This window comes from Lycium barbarum, chromosome 1 (genome assembly GCF_019175385.1).
Source record: "Lycium barbarum isolate Lr01 chromosome 1, ASM1917538v2, whole genome shotgun sequence".
NCBI lineage: Eukaryota > Viridiplantae > Streptophyta > Magnoliopsida > Solanales > Solanaceae > Lycium > Lycium barbarum.
In genome coordinates this window covers 167,142,733-167,159,606 of record NC_083337.1, presented here as the reverse complement: position 1 = coordinate 167,159,606, position 16,874 = coordinate 167,142,733, and the positions used below count along the sequence as shown (strand labels likewise).

General features: G+C 34.7%; 3 protein-coding genes across 3 annotated transcripts; 2 read left to right on the top strand and 1 right to left on the bottom strand.

The window, feature by feature from the left end:
- The first annotated feature begins 1,167 nt into the window (after nt 1-1,167).
- On the top strand, nt 1,168-4,378 carry LOC132606014 (uncharacterized). Its single transcript, XM_060319315.1, has 3 exons — nt 1,168-1,590; nt 2,202-2,342; nt 4,024-4,378. The coding sequence occupies exons 1-3, from the start codon at nt 1,399-1,401 to the stop codon at nt 4,165-4,167; spliced, it is 477 nt and encodes a 158-aa protein (XP_060175298.1). The 5' UTR covers nt 1,168-1,398; the 3' UTR covers nt 4,168-4,378.
- A 2,090-nt stretch (nt 4,379-6,468) lies between these two features.
- Nucleotides 6,469-9,880, bottom strand: LOC132606004 (serine/arginine-rich splicing factor SR45a-like). Its single transcript, XM_060319306.1, has 6 exons — nt 9,722-9,880; nt 8,441-8,538; nt 8,242-8,353; nt 7,938-8,087; nt 7,487-7,550; nt 6,469-7,401 (listed from the first exon to the last, which is right to left on the bottom strand). The coding sequence occupies exons 2-6, from the start codon at nt 8,536-8,538 to the stop codon at nt 6,665-6,667; spliced, it is 1,161 nt and encodes a 386-aa protein (XP_060175289.1). The 5' UTR covers nt 9,722-9,880; the 3' UTR covers nt 6,469-6,664.
- Nucleotides 9,881-14,331: 4,451 nt separating this feature from the next.
- Nucleotides 14,332-16,525, top strand: LOC132605998 (proliferating cell nuclear antigen). The gene is made up of 4 exons (XM_060319299.1): nt 14,332-14,808; nt 15,707-15,859; nt 15,950-16,047; nt 16,134-16,525. Exons 1-4 carry the CDS (start codon nt 14,490-14,492, stop codon nt 16,356-16,358), a joined length of 795 nt encoding a protein of 264 aa, XP_060175282.1. The 5' UTR covers nt 14,332-14,489; the 3' UTR covers nt 16,359-16,525.
- Nucleotides 16,526-16,874: the final 349 nt, after the last annotated feature.

Below are 16,874 nucleotides of genomic sequence, written 5' to 3'. Positions count from 1 at the left end.
AACTTATAAGCTAAGCCAAACTGGCTCTTTATCTGCCGTTTGTGAGCTAATCTCATTTACTGGCGAACTTTTGCGTTATCCATCTTTATATGTTGCAATAAATTTGACTTGGTTCGGTTCCCTTCCTTTGGGTTCATTTTAATTCAATTTGTTTTTTATTATAATATGAATTTAATATAATCAAATAATAGTTTTGAATGACGAAAGAAGAATATACTCCCTCTGTCTCATAATAAGTGTCGGGCAAAAAAAAATTATCTTATAATAAGTGTCACTTTATGAAATCAAGACATAAATTGTGTTAGTTGTTTTCAATTCTACCTTTAGATAAAAACTTACAAGTTAAAGTAACATCGAAATGATGATTGGAAAAGCCACACAGTAACTCGGTATTGTTGGATTCCCAATGTCAAAAGGTTTATTACTTGTGCATGCTCTAATCAAGAGGAAAAAGTAATTTATTTTTATTATATAAGGGTAATTTGGTAAAGTTCATATTGCATTATTGGTTTCTTAATATATGTGTTTTTAGTTAAGGTGACATTTATTATGAAACGAAGGAGTAAATAATATAAAGAATGACAAATAGTAATGTCAAATCTCTTTAAGAGTCAGTTCACAAATTGAAACAATGAACATCATTGATAAGATGGTAATACACATTTGATGAGATAGCCAAGTTGCTCAAACAGTTCTAAGTCCCTGTAAAAACAAAATGAAACAATTAAGGAGAATAAAGTTTGTATGCCTAATATACAAAAATGTAGGTCTTATTTAATGCTAGTTGATTCTTTATTTGACCATGTATCAAGAATCAAATGTAATTTTAGATAAAAAAAAAAAATATATATATATATATATATATATATATATGGTAAATAATTTGTTTTTTTCGTATTTTAAAAAAATTCACAACTAAACCAGGACATAAAAATTTTAATTTTTCATTTGAAACCAAACCCAAATTTTTAAAAAAATCGAATCTAATAATAATAAAAAAAAAATGGTTCAGCTTGGATTTTTGATTTAATTCGAAAAACGCATACCCCGAAGTTTAACTATCACCAATTAAAGAAATTCAAATTATTGACCCTGATAGAAGTTTAAGTTTTGAAATTCATAAACTAGATAAAGAATACATAAGTTAGTAGTAATAATTAATAAGAAAAAATATTCAAGAAAACAATGGTCAAACATACATTTTGGAGTCTCATATGGAGTTGTATATAACTAGTATTTTAGTTGTTGATCCGTTTCCTTCACGTTAAACCGGCTTGGCTTGCCCAAAGAAACACAAATTCTCATCCAATCACTCGGTACCCAATTCTTTCTTCTTTGATCTACATTTATACCCAAATTGCGCTTGTAAAATCAACGGAAACGCAAATAACAAAGCAAATGGAGAAAGCGAAAGCTTTTCTTGAATTGACCCGAGAAGAATCGGACCGGGTTTCATCTATTGCCTTTCCCCCTCACCGGGTCGGTTCAGAGTGTAGCTTCTACGAGTATTATGCCCTCAGAGGCATCCGGGTTGACCGAGTTGAACCGGGTCAAGTTTTTTGCACCTTCAAAGTTCCTCCTCGTCTCACTGTAAGACCAAACCCCAATTTACCCTTTACTCCTATGTCTGTGTTATGTGCTTCCCATGTTGGTGATAGTTGTATAGAAATGTATTAGCACAAAGTAATGGTTGAAGAGAGTATTGAAGGTGTAGTTCATTTGAAGATTAAAGGGATTGTTGAAAAGTTTGGTTGGTAAAGAAGCATTACATAAAAGTTTGGAATTTCAATAGTTTAATGCATGAATGTAGGGATAATTGTTTAGAAGTAGTAATTGAAGAGAGTATTAAAGTTATTTTTGATTTGATGATTAAAGGGACTGTTGATAAGATAAAGAAGCATTACATAAAATTTAGGATTTGATTAGTTTAATGAATTAATCTTGGGATAATTCTTTAGAAATATAGCGGTGCCAAACATTTTAGCATGCAAGCTGGCTTCAACACTACGCTTATGAAAAAAAGAGTGTCATATAACTTGGGACAGAAGAAGTATTTCATTTTTTGTTTGCGGGTGTGCGCATATACTTTCTCTGCTTCGATTATATGCAGATGAAGGGTTTTGAAAATAAATTGTCGTTTTTCTTCTTTTTTGTGCTGAGTTATTGCTTGGAAATGAAGTTTTTTTGGTTTACCTTTGTAGGATAGAGAAGGGAAGTTAGCATCTGGTGCTATTGCCAATCTAGTTGATGAAGTTGGGGGTGCGGTAGTCTATGTGGAGGGTCTTCCAATGAATGTATCAGTGGACATGTCCATATCATTTCTTTCAACTGCGAAGGCTGATGTAAGAAATCCTTGTTTTTTCTATCTCTTCAATGATTTCATTATTTGTTCATGAATTTTGTGACAATATTCATATCAGATTTCTACACCTTTTAGTATGATCAAGCTGTATTTCAGAATTAACAAGGAAGATAGAACATGCATACAATGCTGAATAATAAAAAGCGATGAGCTGTATATTCATGACATTACAAACTAACTGATCAGGGTCCTCTATTACCAATTCATGAAAGTATTCCAAATGTAAATAACAATGCTACATCTAAGTAAAAGACTTATCTGACATTGTGCACCATTCGCTAACCACGGTTCTTAGTGCATCCTAATGAGCATAGTTGTGCAAAACATCCACAACACCTTTTTGCAGCATTTTTATAGATTTCTCCCATCAGCTGAAATTAGTTTGGCCTTATCTGTTTGTCCATCATTGATGAATTTTGAATTCTCCCTGTTTAAGGGTAAAAAGTACTACTATGTAGTATGCGGCAGCAGCACTATAGATGGAAATTAGACCGATCGCATACATCCTTAAGACCAGGTCACATCCACTAACCTTAACCATTCTTAAGTATAAATGAACTCTTCTCCGTGCGTTACACCGTTACCCACTGAAATGCAGATGTTTTATCACATGTCAACTCGAAATGGTCACGTGCATTTATATCTTATTAGGCAATAATGAAAATTTCAATTGTTTCACCACCTGTGGACTAAGAAATTTGTGGGTAAATCCACTATTCACTGATATAACCAGAGGTATTTTCTTGACCGAGTCCTGAGTTTTGATTATACTAGGAGGTTTTGGGACTCCATCCAGTACTGCCACTGCTGTCATCCCTATGTCCTGGACTCCTTGGCCCAAAACATGTTCATCGTCCTCCCGAATTCCTTCATCCTCCTTAATCTCTCAGCTCCTTCTTGGCTAACGACCTAACGTGGCATTCAATTGCTTTGGTAGGCAATGATGTCTTGGATAATTAACGTGGCATTTAACATATTGGTTCTGTTCTTTAAATGGCTCATAAGTGCATTTTTTTGGGTTGGTTATTTGGAAAGCCGATTTAGTGGAGAATGATGGTAAGAATTTTGACTGCACTATCGACACATGAGAGATTGAATATGAGATATGTGGAGGTGGATATCTTGGCATGAAAGCAATATAGGGGATATAATTATATAACCACCACTTTTCCTGGGGGGTTGAGTGATTAGCAATAGCTCATGAGGTCGGCTTTTAAGTTAATTCAATTGTTACCCTCCAAAGTAATGCTTGAGTGAGTAAATAGATCATTTCTTTGTGGCCCTTCCCTAGCTATGTTTTTCTGCCTTGCCTACTGTATATGTATTTTATTTGTATATATGCCAGTTTTGCTACATATAAAAAATAGTAGGAACAAACTCTATTTTACCTGTATGAATGTATTCAAGTCTCAAATGAGGTGTATCTTGCTGTTGGATTACAGAAGAACATGGTGCAGCAAGCCCCCTCTACCTCCCCTTTCTTTAAAAAACCGCTCTCAGTGCTGCAGTGAGCCAACTCAAAGTGGTTTATCCTGTCTATGATCGCTCCCATCTTTCAATTGGAAACTTATTTCTTCATATCACCTTTCCAAATGTGCATTCTACCTCTACTAATTGATTGCGCACTTCCTTATGTGCGTCTTTGCTTGGGATACTTGCAGGATGAGTTGGAGATCATTGGTCGAGTCTTGGGTCAGAAGGGAGGATATAAAGGAACAAGTGTACTTGTGAAAAATAAAACGACTGGGGAGCTCATTGCTGAGGGCCGGCATTCATTATTCGGTAAACATGTTAGTAAAATGTGAAGTATGTCTCTGGACCAAGATGCCTCTTTGAAGATGTGGTTCAGTTTCCGCATCCTGGTCCACATATATGCTTTTTTGTTTTGGAAAAACGGTATGGTGTATAGTGTTTCTCTTGCTGTGATAACATGTATTGGGCAGCATTATGCCTGTGAAGAAAAAGTCCAATGTAGATATTTGCTTGTTAATGGAGGTGGATGCAAAGATTTTCATTTGGTGCGGAGTACCATTGCATATTATTTACAACTTTGTTGATAATGGGTGCTTACGCAGCCACATTATTTATTGGTTTTGAAATTGATCCGAATAGAGCAGGATAGATATGGAGAACTCTCGACCTCCAACTGAGTTTAGGATTGAGACGTAGTTGATTGATATTGATTTTTATCAACTGTGAGATTTGCTTGGATTTCTTTATTCAACGTTCAACTATTTTGCACGAGAAATTTTGTGGAACACCGATATTCATTACTCTTCGAGGATATATGCAAAACCTATGCAAAATCACTAGTTCAACGCTCAAATATTTTGCACAACAGATATTAGTAACAGGTATCTTTTAACCTGTCACAAACCGATGTAATGTCTTGCAGATCCCGTTTATATATTTGTGAAAATAATATTGTTTAGAGATAATACATAAAGTATACTTAAATTTTGCGGGGGTCAAATTACCCCAGAAACTCGAATAATAATAAAAATTTAGATTGCTTTAATTTTTTTACGTTAAAAATTTTTGCATACCCAAAAATTTAACTGTCACCAATAAAAGCAATTCAGATTATTGACCTTAAGAGAAGTTTAACTATCATCAATAAAAACAATTCAGACTATTGACCTTGAGAGAAGGTTAACTATTCAAATTCATAAAATAGATAGAAATTACAATAATTAATACATAAATAACAATATTTAAGAAACCTATTTAAGCGGGAAAAGGAGGAACAATCACGCTTGTAGGGAAACGCCACAGCAAGAAGAGGAAGCGAAAGCTTTGCTTGAATTAACCCAGGAAGAATCGGACCGTGTTTCATCTGTTGCCTTTTCTCCCAACTGTATCGGTACTGAATCTAAATAACGTGTAAGTGACTAAATAGATCATTTTTTCTGTGGCCCTTCATATGTATTTTGTTTGTATATATGCCCAGCTTTGCTGCATGTTGAAAATTGTAGGAATATGCTCTCTATTTAAACCCTTATGTATGTATTTTGTTGTTGGATTACAGAAGAGCACAATGCAGCAAGCCCCCTCTACCTCCCTTTCTTTATAAAACTGTTTTGGAAAAGTATTTCCTCTTATCGTCTTTTCTAAATGTGCATTCAACCTCTACTAATGGAATTCGGACTTTCTTATTTACGTCTTTGTGTGGGATATTTACAGGATGAGTTGGAGATCATTGGTCGGGTCTTGGGTAAGAAGGGAGGATATAAAGGAACAAGTATACTTATGAAAAATAAAACGACAGGGGAGCTCATTGCTGAGGGGCTGCATTCATTATTTGGTGAACGTGCTAGTAAAATGCGAAGCATTTCTCTGGACCAAGTTTTCATCAACTTATCCATATATATATATATAACATAGTTTTGATTCTTTTTTCAAATAGCTTTCAGATAACATGTGTTGAGCATTATGCTCGTGAGAAGCAGTGTAATGTAAACATCTGCTCGTTAGTCGTGGTGGATACATGTTTTGTTGTTTGTCTGCAGTGCCATTACTTCCATTGCTCTTTTGTTGATAATGTGTGCCGACTGGTTTATATGTATAATCCTCTTTGACTATGTTACTCCATTTAAACTAGAGAAATATTGAAGTAGGAAACCTACCCTCAAAAAATTTATCAAAGATCTATTTCAGTTTCTTTTTAAGATGGCCTGTTTTCAGAGAGAGCTTGGGCACAAGTAGAATTCGGCTCTCATCTTACCGAGTTCATATAAAAGCGGATATAGCTTTCCACTACTTTTAGAAAACAAAAGTAAAAAATTCACGTATGTATCACCAGTGCCATTTTGAGGTTTTGAGAAGTGTTTTGTCAAGGATAAAATCTTCTATCTTCCAAGAACGCACTCTGCGTGCTTACCAGTGAGGAGAACGCCCACATGAACTACACGTAATCATGGCCAACGTAACTGCTACATCGAGGCTATATGCGTTAAAACCTACGCAAGCTACCGCAAATATCATGCATGAAATCCTGTGCAATACACAACCAACAGATACAAGCCAGTAGAAGGCAATGAGCGAATTGACAGAGTAGAACACATATCAATATGCCACGGCTTTTTTCAATGTCTCAATATGCCATATTACCTCAGCAGATAACAGATAATGTATTAAAATACAAACACGATAGTACAGCTAGATCTCATTTCTACCAGTCACACAAGCTGGAAAGCAAATTTGTTATCTTGAGTAATTCTACTTGAGAGACCTATCTAGTACAACTTTAAACTATTCACAACAGTGTGTGACAGACTAAACCTTCCCTAATAGTGTGGTCCTTCATGATGAAGAGGAAGACCTAGGTGTAACAGACCTTGAAACAAATCTGGAAGATGCACTCACACTGCGACTCCTCTTGGAGCTTTTCTTCGGACTAGGAGAATAACTGTTACGAGAGCAACTGCTCCTGGAAACACTTCTTGAGTAGCTCCACCTAGGCGATACACTGCGTGAATAGCTTCTCCTGGACCTCCGATATCGAGGTGAAATGCTCCGAGAAATGGAACGATACTGGCTCCTTCGATAGTAGTAACTGTTGTCAGGGGAGTAGTCACGATGGCGGCTCCTTCTGTTGTAAGGAACATCTGGAGAGTAGGAAAGATCGCGGCTGTCAGGGGAGTAGTCACGGAAGCGGCTTCTTCTATAGTAACGGTCATCTGGAGAATAGGAACGATCACGCCGGTAATTGTCAGAAGAATAGTCATCGTAACGACTTCTTCTGTAGTAACGGTCATCTGGAGAATAGGACCGATCACGCCGACTACATGGAGATACAGATCGAGAATAAGACCTTCCACGACTATAGTGAGGAGAATAAGCTGATTCTGAACAACGGTGTCGACTGTAATATGGAGAGCGGGATCTCTGGCGTCTTCTGTAATAGGAAGAGTAGGATCTAAGTTCTTGTCTGTAATATGGAGAGTAGGATCTGCTCCTACTCCTGCTCCTGTAGCTTTCAGACGAGTAACGAGAGCGACTCCTTGAATGAGGAGAATAACTCCGTGATTCACGACGAACTACATTTACAAGGTGGAAATTAGAAGACATCACATACAAATAACCCACAAGAATTAATGCTTAGAAAAGTATATGAAATCATACCACGAACAGTTCTAAGCCCCAAATATTTCCCTGGAGTAGGCGTTCTGCCTCTTCTCCTCCTAGCCTGCATTAGGAGACAATTGTCAGACATCATATCTACACTTTGGGAGGTTGATGTGATATGTCACTGTGTAACCAACGGGAAATAAACATAAGCAACAAGGGTGCAAGCGAATAAAAAAAAAAAATGAAATGAAGGCCATACAACCCTCTGGTTTAACGGTCTGTTTGCTTGATGTGTTTCAATTTGTTATTTGGGACTTTGGTGAAGAGCTGCTACACACAGCTTCCTTGCTGCCAAAGAAACTCAGGCGAAACAAGCAAACACTTTCAAACTCAAATTACTGGCATAACAGATACTATGATATTGATACAACTAAAAGTTGATACCAGCAAAGAAAATTGGAAATGTAAGACTCAAAGAACTTAGCAACTACTCAATAAACTCTACCTTTTCCACAGTGATAACTCTGCCTTCAAGTACTGAGCGATTCAAATACTTGATGCAACGCTCAGCCTCTTTAACGCTGGACATTGTCACGAAACCAAACCCACGAGATTCCCGCGTCCATGGGTCAAGAACAAGATGAACATCTTCAACCTAACCAGAGAAAAAAGCACTTCATGACGCATGCACATAAGATCAAATTCTACAAGCGACTACCATTTTCTTTACTTTTGATCAGAGTGCAATAGACCTGTGTTAACAAACTACAGAGAGAACGGGAAGAAAACCTTCAGAAACAACAACATACCTTCCCCTCAGTAGAAAAATGCTTCTCTATATCTCGCGCTTTAACGCGGGTGGAGAGACCGGTCACATACAAATTGTTCCCTGGGTTCTCAACATCGCTTGAATCACAGCTCCTGCCATCATAAAACAATTAAATAACACAAACAAAAAATATAAAACTCAAGCTACCAGCATATTAATTGAACACTGCAGACATGTACCTTGACCGACTCCTTGAAAGATATTTGGACCTTGAGACAGACCTGCTATGATCGTATGAAGGTGAGCGAGAATACCTTGACCTCCTGGAGTACGACATCTGCATTTAACATCAAACAAGACATTAAGTTTAGGCTAATGATATAAAGGAGAAAGAGGAGCAAAGGGTGTCAGCAAATCAAGATCACTGAAAAATAAGGCCTAATACAGTACATGACTCATATATTTTGCAACAGCTTACCGACATTGTTAAACTTATATGTCAAACAATCCAAACTAATAGATACATGCTATATAAATCCTTTAAATCCAGTCTGCTCTACTCGTCCTACTTCATCCCAATACTTGAAAGTCAATTTATCTTGTTGAGTCAGTCAGAGGATCCTTAAATCTCATATTATTTTGCCTGCTATTAATTTGTCTTTTACCTTCTATTAGTCCAAAAATCATAAAAGTATAAATTATAGTTCTCCTCGCCTATTAAATCATAACAGATTAAGTGGCACTATCAGAGTATGTCATATCAAAGAGAAAACAACGGTTAGTTACAGATACAGATAGAGGCAGATCAAAGTACTTTAACTTGATGTGTCAGACCTTTAAGGATTATATCACTAAACTAAATATACTTTTATGAGTTCAAATCTAATACTCCCTCTGTTTCAATTTGTTTGAACCTATTTCCTTTTTAATCCGTGCCAAAATGAATGACCTCTTTCCTAATTTAGAAACAAATTCACTTTATGAATGATTTACAGCCTAAGGCTTATTTTGAACCACAAGTTTCAAAATATTTCCCTCTTTTCTTAAATGTCGTGCCCGGTCAAATGGGTTCATATAAATTAAAACGGATGGAGTATTTCTTCTAATTTTGATAATTTCACACATATATTTATTGAAAACACAGCATTCAGACCTTACGGATATCAAGTAAAAATCAATTCATTATTACTCCATCTATTAAAACCATAAAACAACAATATCACATACAAGTATAGCTCAAAGACGAAGAATGCGCAATAAACAAAATATCGACAGAGACCAGCCTGTTTAGGTCCGATTTATTTTCTCTAATTATGTCAGGAGTCCTTCTAACAACTGGTGCAGGCAAATAATTGAAAAACATCAACGGAAGAATCATCTAAACCGGTAATCGCATATCCAAATAATCGTCGTTAGTTCAATATAAATCAAACATTAATGCAAATCACAAAACGCAAATACGTAAATAACATACAATGTCATCAACTAATAGAAAAAGAACATATGAAAGAAAGACTCACCGTGAAGAGATTATGGCGTAGGATCGAAATGCGCGTCTCTGTGTTTAGCGAAGGCTCTGGAAATCAAATGACTGGCAAGGTAGCGTGCTTAGTGGGGAAAGGCTTATATACGTGTTAGCACAAAGAAGTTTCTAGACGAGCGGACGCCAAAATCCTTTTTAATTGGAATTTAATGAATTTGTCACATTACGTGGTGTCACTTCATTTGACTAAAAAAGAAAGGCATTTTTTGCTTTTTCCGATATTCCAATTCGTTTGGGAAATAAAACTGAGGTGTCCCTAAACCCGTCAACCGGTTCGGTTGAACCGGTTAAAACCGGTAACCGGACCGGTAAAAATCGGAACCGAAATCGGAACCGGTAACCGGATCGGTAAAAATCGGAACCGAAACCGGAACCGGTAGAACCGGTTCCGATTAACCGTTAATTCTTTACCGGTCCGGTTCCCATTTTTTTGAAATCGGAACCGATTAAACCGGTAAAACCGGAACCGGACCGGTTAAACCGGTGAAATTAAAAAAAAAAAAATTATATATATATATATATTAAGTTATACATATATATAAGCTATATATAACTTAAACATATTTATATATATTAAGTTATATAACCTAAGTATATTGATACATATATTGATATATATATATATGTATAAGTATATTATATATTATAAGTATATTTTAGTTATATATATATATATATGTAAGTTATACATATATAATGTTATATATAACTTAAACATATATATATATATATATATTATAAGTATATTTTAGTTATATATATATATATATGTAAGTATATATGTAAGTTATACATATATATAAGTTATAATGTTATATATAACTTAAACATATATATAACATTCGAATCTCTGGTTTCATAGACCACCAAATAAGGGTACTTTGACCCACAAATTTTCATTAAATAAGAAGCAGGGAAAAAAATTAAAGACCCAGTCCATATGAAGGACAATCCACGGAGTTTTTTGTGCAATTTCTAGTAGGGTAAATTACGTATATATACATATTAAGGAGAAATATTTACGAAACGTGACGATAGTTTTCTATTTACAAACCCTATAACAAACATACTTTTTTTTTATTTTATTTTTTTATTTTTCGCTCAAAAATTTATATATGAAATGTGTATATCTCACTCGAGGCTAAAAAATTCGCTCAAAATTTAGTGTATGAAAACTGTATATCTCGTTCAAGGCCTAAACATTCACCTCAAAATTGTATGTATGAAAACGGTATGAAATTATCATCTCGCTCAAGGCTTAGAATTTCGCTCACACTTTTGTGTATAAAGTTCGTGTTAGATTTCTCTAAAATTAATACAACTATAACAACATTGTATACAACATTAATACAACATTCAAGACTTAAAATAATCGCTTAAATTTTTTTGTATGGAATGTGTATATCTTGCTCAAGGCTTAAAAATTCGCTCAAATTTTGTGTATAAAAAAAGTATGAAATGTGTATATCTCGATCAAGACTTAAACATTACACTCAAAAATTTATGTATAGGAATGATATGAAGTATGTATATCTCGCTCAAGACTTAGAATTTCATTCATATTTTTGTGTATGCAAAATTATATTAAAAATTTCGCTTACACATACACATTTCATGCAGCTTTCATATACAAAAGTTTGAGGTAATTTTTTAAGCCTTTGAGCAACAAAAAAAAAAATTAAAAAAAAAAATATAAAATTGTTTTTTTAAAAGTTTTAAAAATAAAATTAATATATTTAAAAAATATATATTTTCTGAAAATAAAATAAAATAAACTAAAAATATATGAACATCCGTCATGTTTCATAAAATATCGTTATGTTTTATAAATAAGGAAAAATATCATCACGTTTCGTAAATAATTTTCTTAACATGTATATATACACGTAGTTTTCCCTTTCTAATATAATGGCGGGACCCACTGATAATGCAATTTTTTGCGCGGAGTGCCCTTCTTTTGGGCTGGTCTTTATATTTTCCCCCCATTTATGTCTTCTTTAAATTTTGCCCTTGCCGCCTGTTTAATGAATTTTTTTTGACAAAATTACCCTTACCCCATTAAAATCCTTTTTATTTCGTCATTTGCCCTTTTCTTTTCTTTTTTTTGCTTCTTCTTTCCTCCTCTGTTTTATGTTTGTCTCATCTGTTCTAAAACTTAGGTACGAATTTGGATCTTTTGCTCGTTTCAATATTTGTTTTTATGTTAAATTGTTATTTGTTGAATTGATATCCTTGTCTTCATCATTTTTTATATTTAATTGATCCTTTTTTATTTAAAATTATAGTGTTTTGTTATAGTGTTTGTATGATTTTTTGAACTTTAGTTGCATTCCCCATGTATATATTTTGATTTTTTGAATGTCGTATTATGAATGTCGTAATATGTTTTAGTTGATTTTGATATGCGTTTTGGTTTTCTCTTTGTTGAATCGTTGAAGTTTTGCCTGTGAACAGTTGTTTTATGTTGTTGCTGCTGTTTTTATTTAATAATTTGGTTTTTGTGAAGAATGTGTTTGTCTGAGGCAACATATGTCGGGTCCGGCAGAGTTCTTGGTTTTTGAAACTGAAGTTATACCGGTTCCGGCATAAAGTTATGCCGGTTTCGGTATGAAGTTATGCTTGTTCCGGCATAACTTCATGAATTAAGTTAATTTATGTGTGCTTGGTTTTTTGGTGTTATCTTGTTAATAATTTTGGTTTTTATGCAATCTTATGTGTTTTTGGTGTTTTGTTAATAATGTTTTGTTTTGGTTATGAAAAATGAAAGTTTGCCTCTCACGGCATACTTTGTAATTTTGTAAACTGAAGTTATGCCCGTTCCGGCATAAAGTTATGCTTGTTCCGGCATAACTTCATGAATTAAGTTAATTTATGTGTGCTTGGTTTTTTGGTGTTGTCTTGTTAATAATTTTGGTTTTTATGCAATCTTATGTGTTTTTGGTGTTGTTTTGTTAATAATGTTTTTGTTTTGCTTATGAAAATAAAAGTTGTCTCTAACAGCATACTTTATTCTTTTGTAAAGTGAACTTCTGCCTCCTCCGGCATACTTTTCTAGTTTTTATCACTTGCGTAAATTTTTGTTTTGCTCATGAAAATAAAAGTTTGCCACTAACAGTATACTTTGTTCTTTTGTAACGTGAACTTCTGCCCCCTCCGGCAGACTTGTCTAATTCTTAGCACTTGTGTACTTTTTTATTTTGCTTATGAAAATGAAAGTTGCCTCTAACAGCATACTTTGTTCTTTTGTAAAGTAAACTTTTGCCTCGTCCGACATACTTTTTTAGTTCTTAACACTTGTATACTTGATGTTTTGCTTATGAAAATGAAAGTTTGCCTCTAACAGTATAATTTGTTCTTTTGTAAAGTGAACTGCTGCCTCCTTCGGCAGACTTGTCTAATTCTTAACACTTATGTACTTTTTTATTTTGCTTATGAAAATGAAAGTTGCCTCTAACAGCATACTTTGTTCTTTTGTAAAGTAAATTTCTGCCTCATCCGGCATACTTTTCTAGTTCTTAACACTTGCATAAATTTTTGTTTTGCTCATGAAAATGAAAGTTGCCTCTATCAGCATACTTTGTTCTTTTGTAAAGTAAACTTCTGTCTCCTCCGGCATACTTTTCTAGTTCTTAACACTTGCGTAAATTTTTGTTTTGCTCATGAAAATAAAAGTTGCCTCTAACAGCATACTTTGTTCTTTTGTAAAGTAAACTTCTGCCTCCTCCGGCATACTTTTCTAGTTCTTAACACTTGTATACTTGATGTTTTACTTATGAAAATGAAAGTTTGACTCTAGCGGCATACTTTGTTCTTTTGCAAGGTGAACTTCTGCCTCCTCCGGCATACTTGTTCAGAACTTTGCCTGATTATTTTTTGTCAACTGAAGTTACTATAATTTCAAGTCTAAGTCATTGAGCATTGTATACTAATCAAATGGAATGTATAAACTAATCAAAATCAGGACAAAGCAATAAATTTGATCAATTCTATGTTGTTGAGTAAAATTATGATTCGCAATGTTGAATCTCAACTGAATATCAGTTGTTTAGTTCATAAAAGATGATTTGTTGTTATTTTCAAATATTAACAAATCTAAACTTAATAAAGCATCAAATTGAGTTGAATTACGTTCAATTGAAACGCTATATATTATGTATTTATCTTTTCCGATGTTGTAGCAGCAAAATCAATGGAGATTTCTCCGGTGAAATGTTGGAACGATGGAACGATTGAAAGGTTTGTTATTGGAATGATGGATAGGTTTAATTGGATGTTTGGGTTCGTTACAGACTTTCAGGTTTTTATATGTGATGGGTAGAGATAGTAACGTCTTTTCTTATTATTTTTTAGCTTAGAAGGGCAAATATTAAAGACCACGCATTACGGGGGCAAAAATTAAAAACCGGAAAGGGCATTCGCGCGAATTGCCCCTGATAATGTAATGGGTTAAAGCCCAAGACATCCGAAGGCCTTCTCAGAGCAGACCTCACTGATTCATGGGCCAAAATAGAGCCCAAAATCAAAATAAAGGCGGGAACCTATTTTTATTACTCTGACAATTCATTTCCCGCCTATAGCAAGCCCTAAATTCTCGAGCACACTTTCTCACCACCTTATATAAACCCTAACCCCCAATTCCCTCTTAATTTCCCTCTTATTTTCACTCAAAAAACGCCTCTTTCCCTCCTTCCCATTTCAAAACCCTAACCCTAATTCCCCCCCCCCCCCCCCCCCCCACAAAAAAAATGTTGGAACTTCGTCTTGTTCAAGGGAGTTTGTTGAAGAAAGTTCTAGAATCGGTCAAGGATCTGGTCAACGATGCGAACTTTGACTGTTCCGCTACCGGATTCTCTCTTCAGGCCATGGATTCCAGCCACGTGGCACTGGTGGCGTTGCTGCTCCGTTCTGAGGGTTTTGAGCACTACAGATGTGACCGTAATATTTCAATGGGGATGAACTTGGGTAACATGGCCAAAATGCTTAAATGTGCTGGTAATGATGACATCATCACTATTAAGGCTGATGATGGCAGTGATACTGTTACTTTCATGTTTGAAAGCCCCAGTAAGTTCCAAAGTTAATATTTTGTGATAGATATATAGGATCTAGATATACAGTAACATTTTGTTCTGTTTATAGTTGAAAATTGTTACTTTTACTGTTCTAAAATATGTGATACTTTTTGCTTGTGATTATTACTTTATTTAACATGTTAAATGTGTGAAAATTGCGGCTAGTGGTGCTTTTGGCGTAGTAGTGTTTGAATGTCTAAATTATAGATTTCAAGGGTGATTAGCTTACTGATTCTTAAAAAAGATTTAAACTAGTGTGATTTAGCTCTAAACTGGTATAGTTGATGCTTGATCCACGAAATTGGGAATGTAACAAGAGAGATTTGATTCTTTTTGCTTATGATTACTTTATTTAACATGTCAAATGTTGATTGCAGCCTTGGTTCTAAATTATAAATTGTGAATTGACTACTTTACTGTTTCTAGAAAAATAAAAAATGATTTAGGGGTTTGGCCATGTAGTTGTGAGTATGTGAAAAAAGTGGTTTTTGTTTTCAAAGTGAAAAAGGGTACTTGGAAATTGGAGTTGTGTTTGGCCATGAATATAAATCGAGTTGTTTTTGATTTTTTGTGAGTGATTTGGAGTGAAAAAAAGTGAAAACAACCTTTTGGTGTTTTTCAAATTCTGGAAAATTTGGAATTTAATGTCCAAACATGATTTCCTGATTTCAACTCTGGAAAAAAGTAATAGATACTCATTGCCAGATGACCACTTAAACTAGTTTGATTTTGCTTGCAATTGGTATAATTGGGTTGGTTCAAGAAATTGGGACCTAGTATTTTGTATTAAGCTATTGTTTTACATTTTGTGATTTGATTCTGAATATGGATTCAGTTTCTATTATTATGGACTGGTGCTAACTATTGGCATGAACTGTAATGGATCACAGCCCAAGATAAAATTGCTGACTTTGAGATGAAGCTAATGGACATTGACAGCGAGCATCTTGGGATTCCAGAAGCAGAGTACCATGCTATTGTTAGAATGCCTTCTGCAGAGTTTGGTAGAATTTGCAAAGACCTTAGCAGCATTGGAGATACAGGTGCAATTTGCCTCTCATGATTACTGTGGGTTTAGTAAATTATCTTAATAACGATTGAATATTAACTTATGCTTCAACTGGTTGTTGCAGTTGTTATTTCGGTGACAAAGGAAGGTGTTAAATTCTCAACCAGAGGTGACATTGGTACTGCAAATATTGTTTGCAGGCAAAATACCACTGTTGACAAGGTAAGCATTTTTGCTTATTGTGCTTTTCTTTCTTGATTAATTCTTGCGATAAGCTGATGTATGATTTACTTGTTTCAAATTGGCAGCCTGAAGAAGCCACTGTTATAGAGATGAATGAGCCAGTATCGTTGACGTTTGCTCTGAGATACTTGAACTCCTTCACAAAAGCATCTCCATTGTCCAACACAGTGACTATCAGCTTATCTTCAGAGCTTCCTGTTGTTGTTGAGTACAAGATTGCTGAGATGGGCTATGTAAGGTTTTACCTGGCACCTAAGATAGAAGAGGATGAAGAGGAAACCAAGCCTTGATTTTATGTTTTTGCTTTCTTTTGAGCCTGGTTTAGGATGATGTAAAAGCTCATTTGAGGCTTTCAGGCAAGCAAGAGAGCAAGCAATATGTAGCTTAGACTTGCTTAGACAATTTTTTAAGTTTGTGTTGAATTAATGAAATCATGTATGTCCCTCTTTTTCCTTTATTCTTATCTGCACATGTGGTGTTAGAATGGCAGACCTTGTTTTTTCTGATGCTGCATTAAATATATTTGCAAGAGTTAAGGGGATTTTGGTTATGAAAAGTGTATACAAGAAATTGGCTTTAAGATGATTTTAGGAATCTGAAATGCGTCATTGCTGTTAAAAATTGATTTATGAATTTATACTTGTCTAATTGCAAGTTGCAACCAATTCCCAATCAGGGGAGGAACACCTAGCAATTTCTATATTCTTGTCTACGATAAGGATGAAACATAAAAGGCTAATACCTTTGTTTGAATAATGACCAACGTTTTACTTGCATTTTTCTCGCAATTGATGATTCTGTTGGAA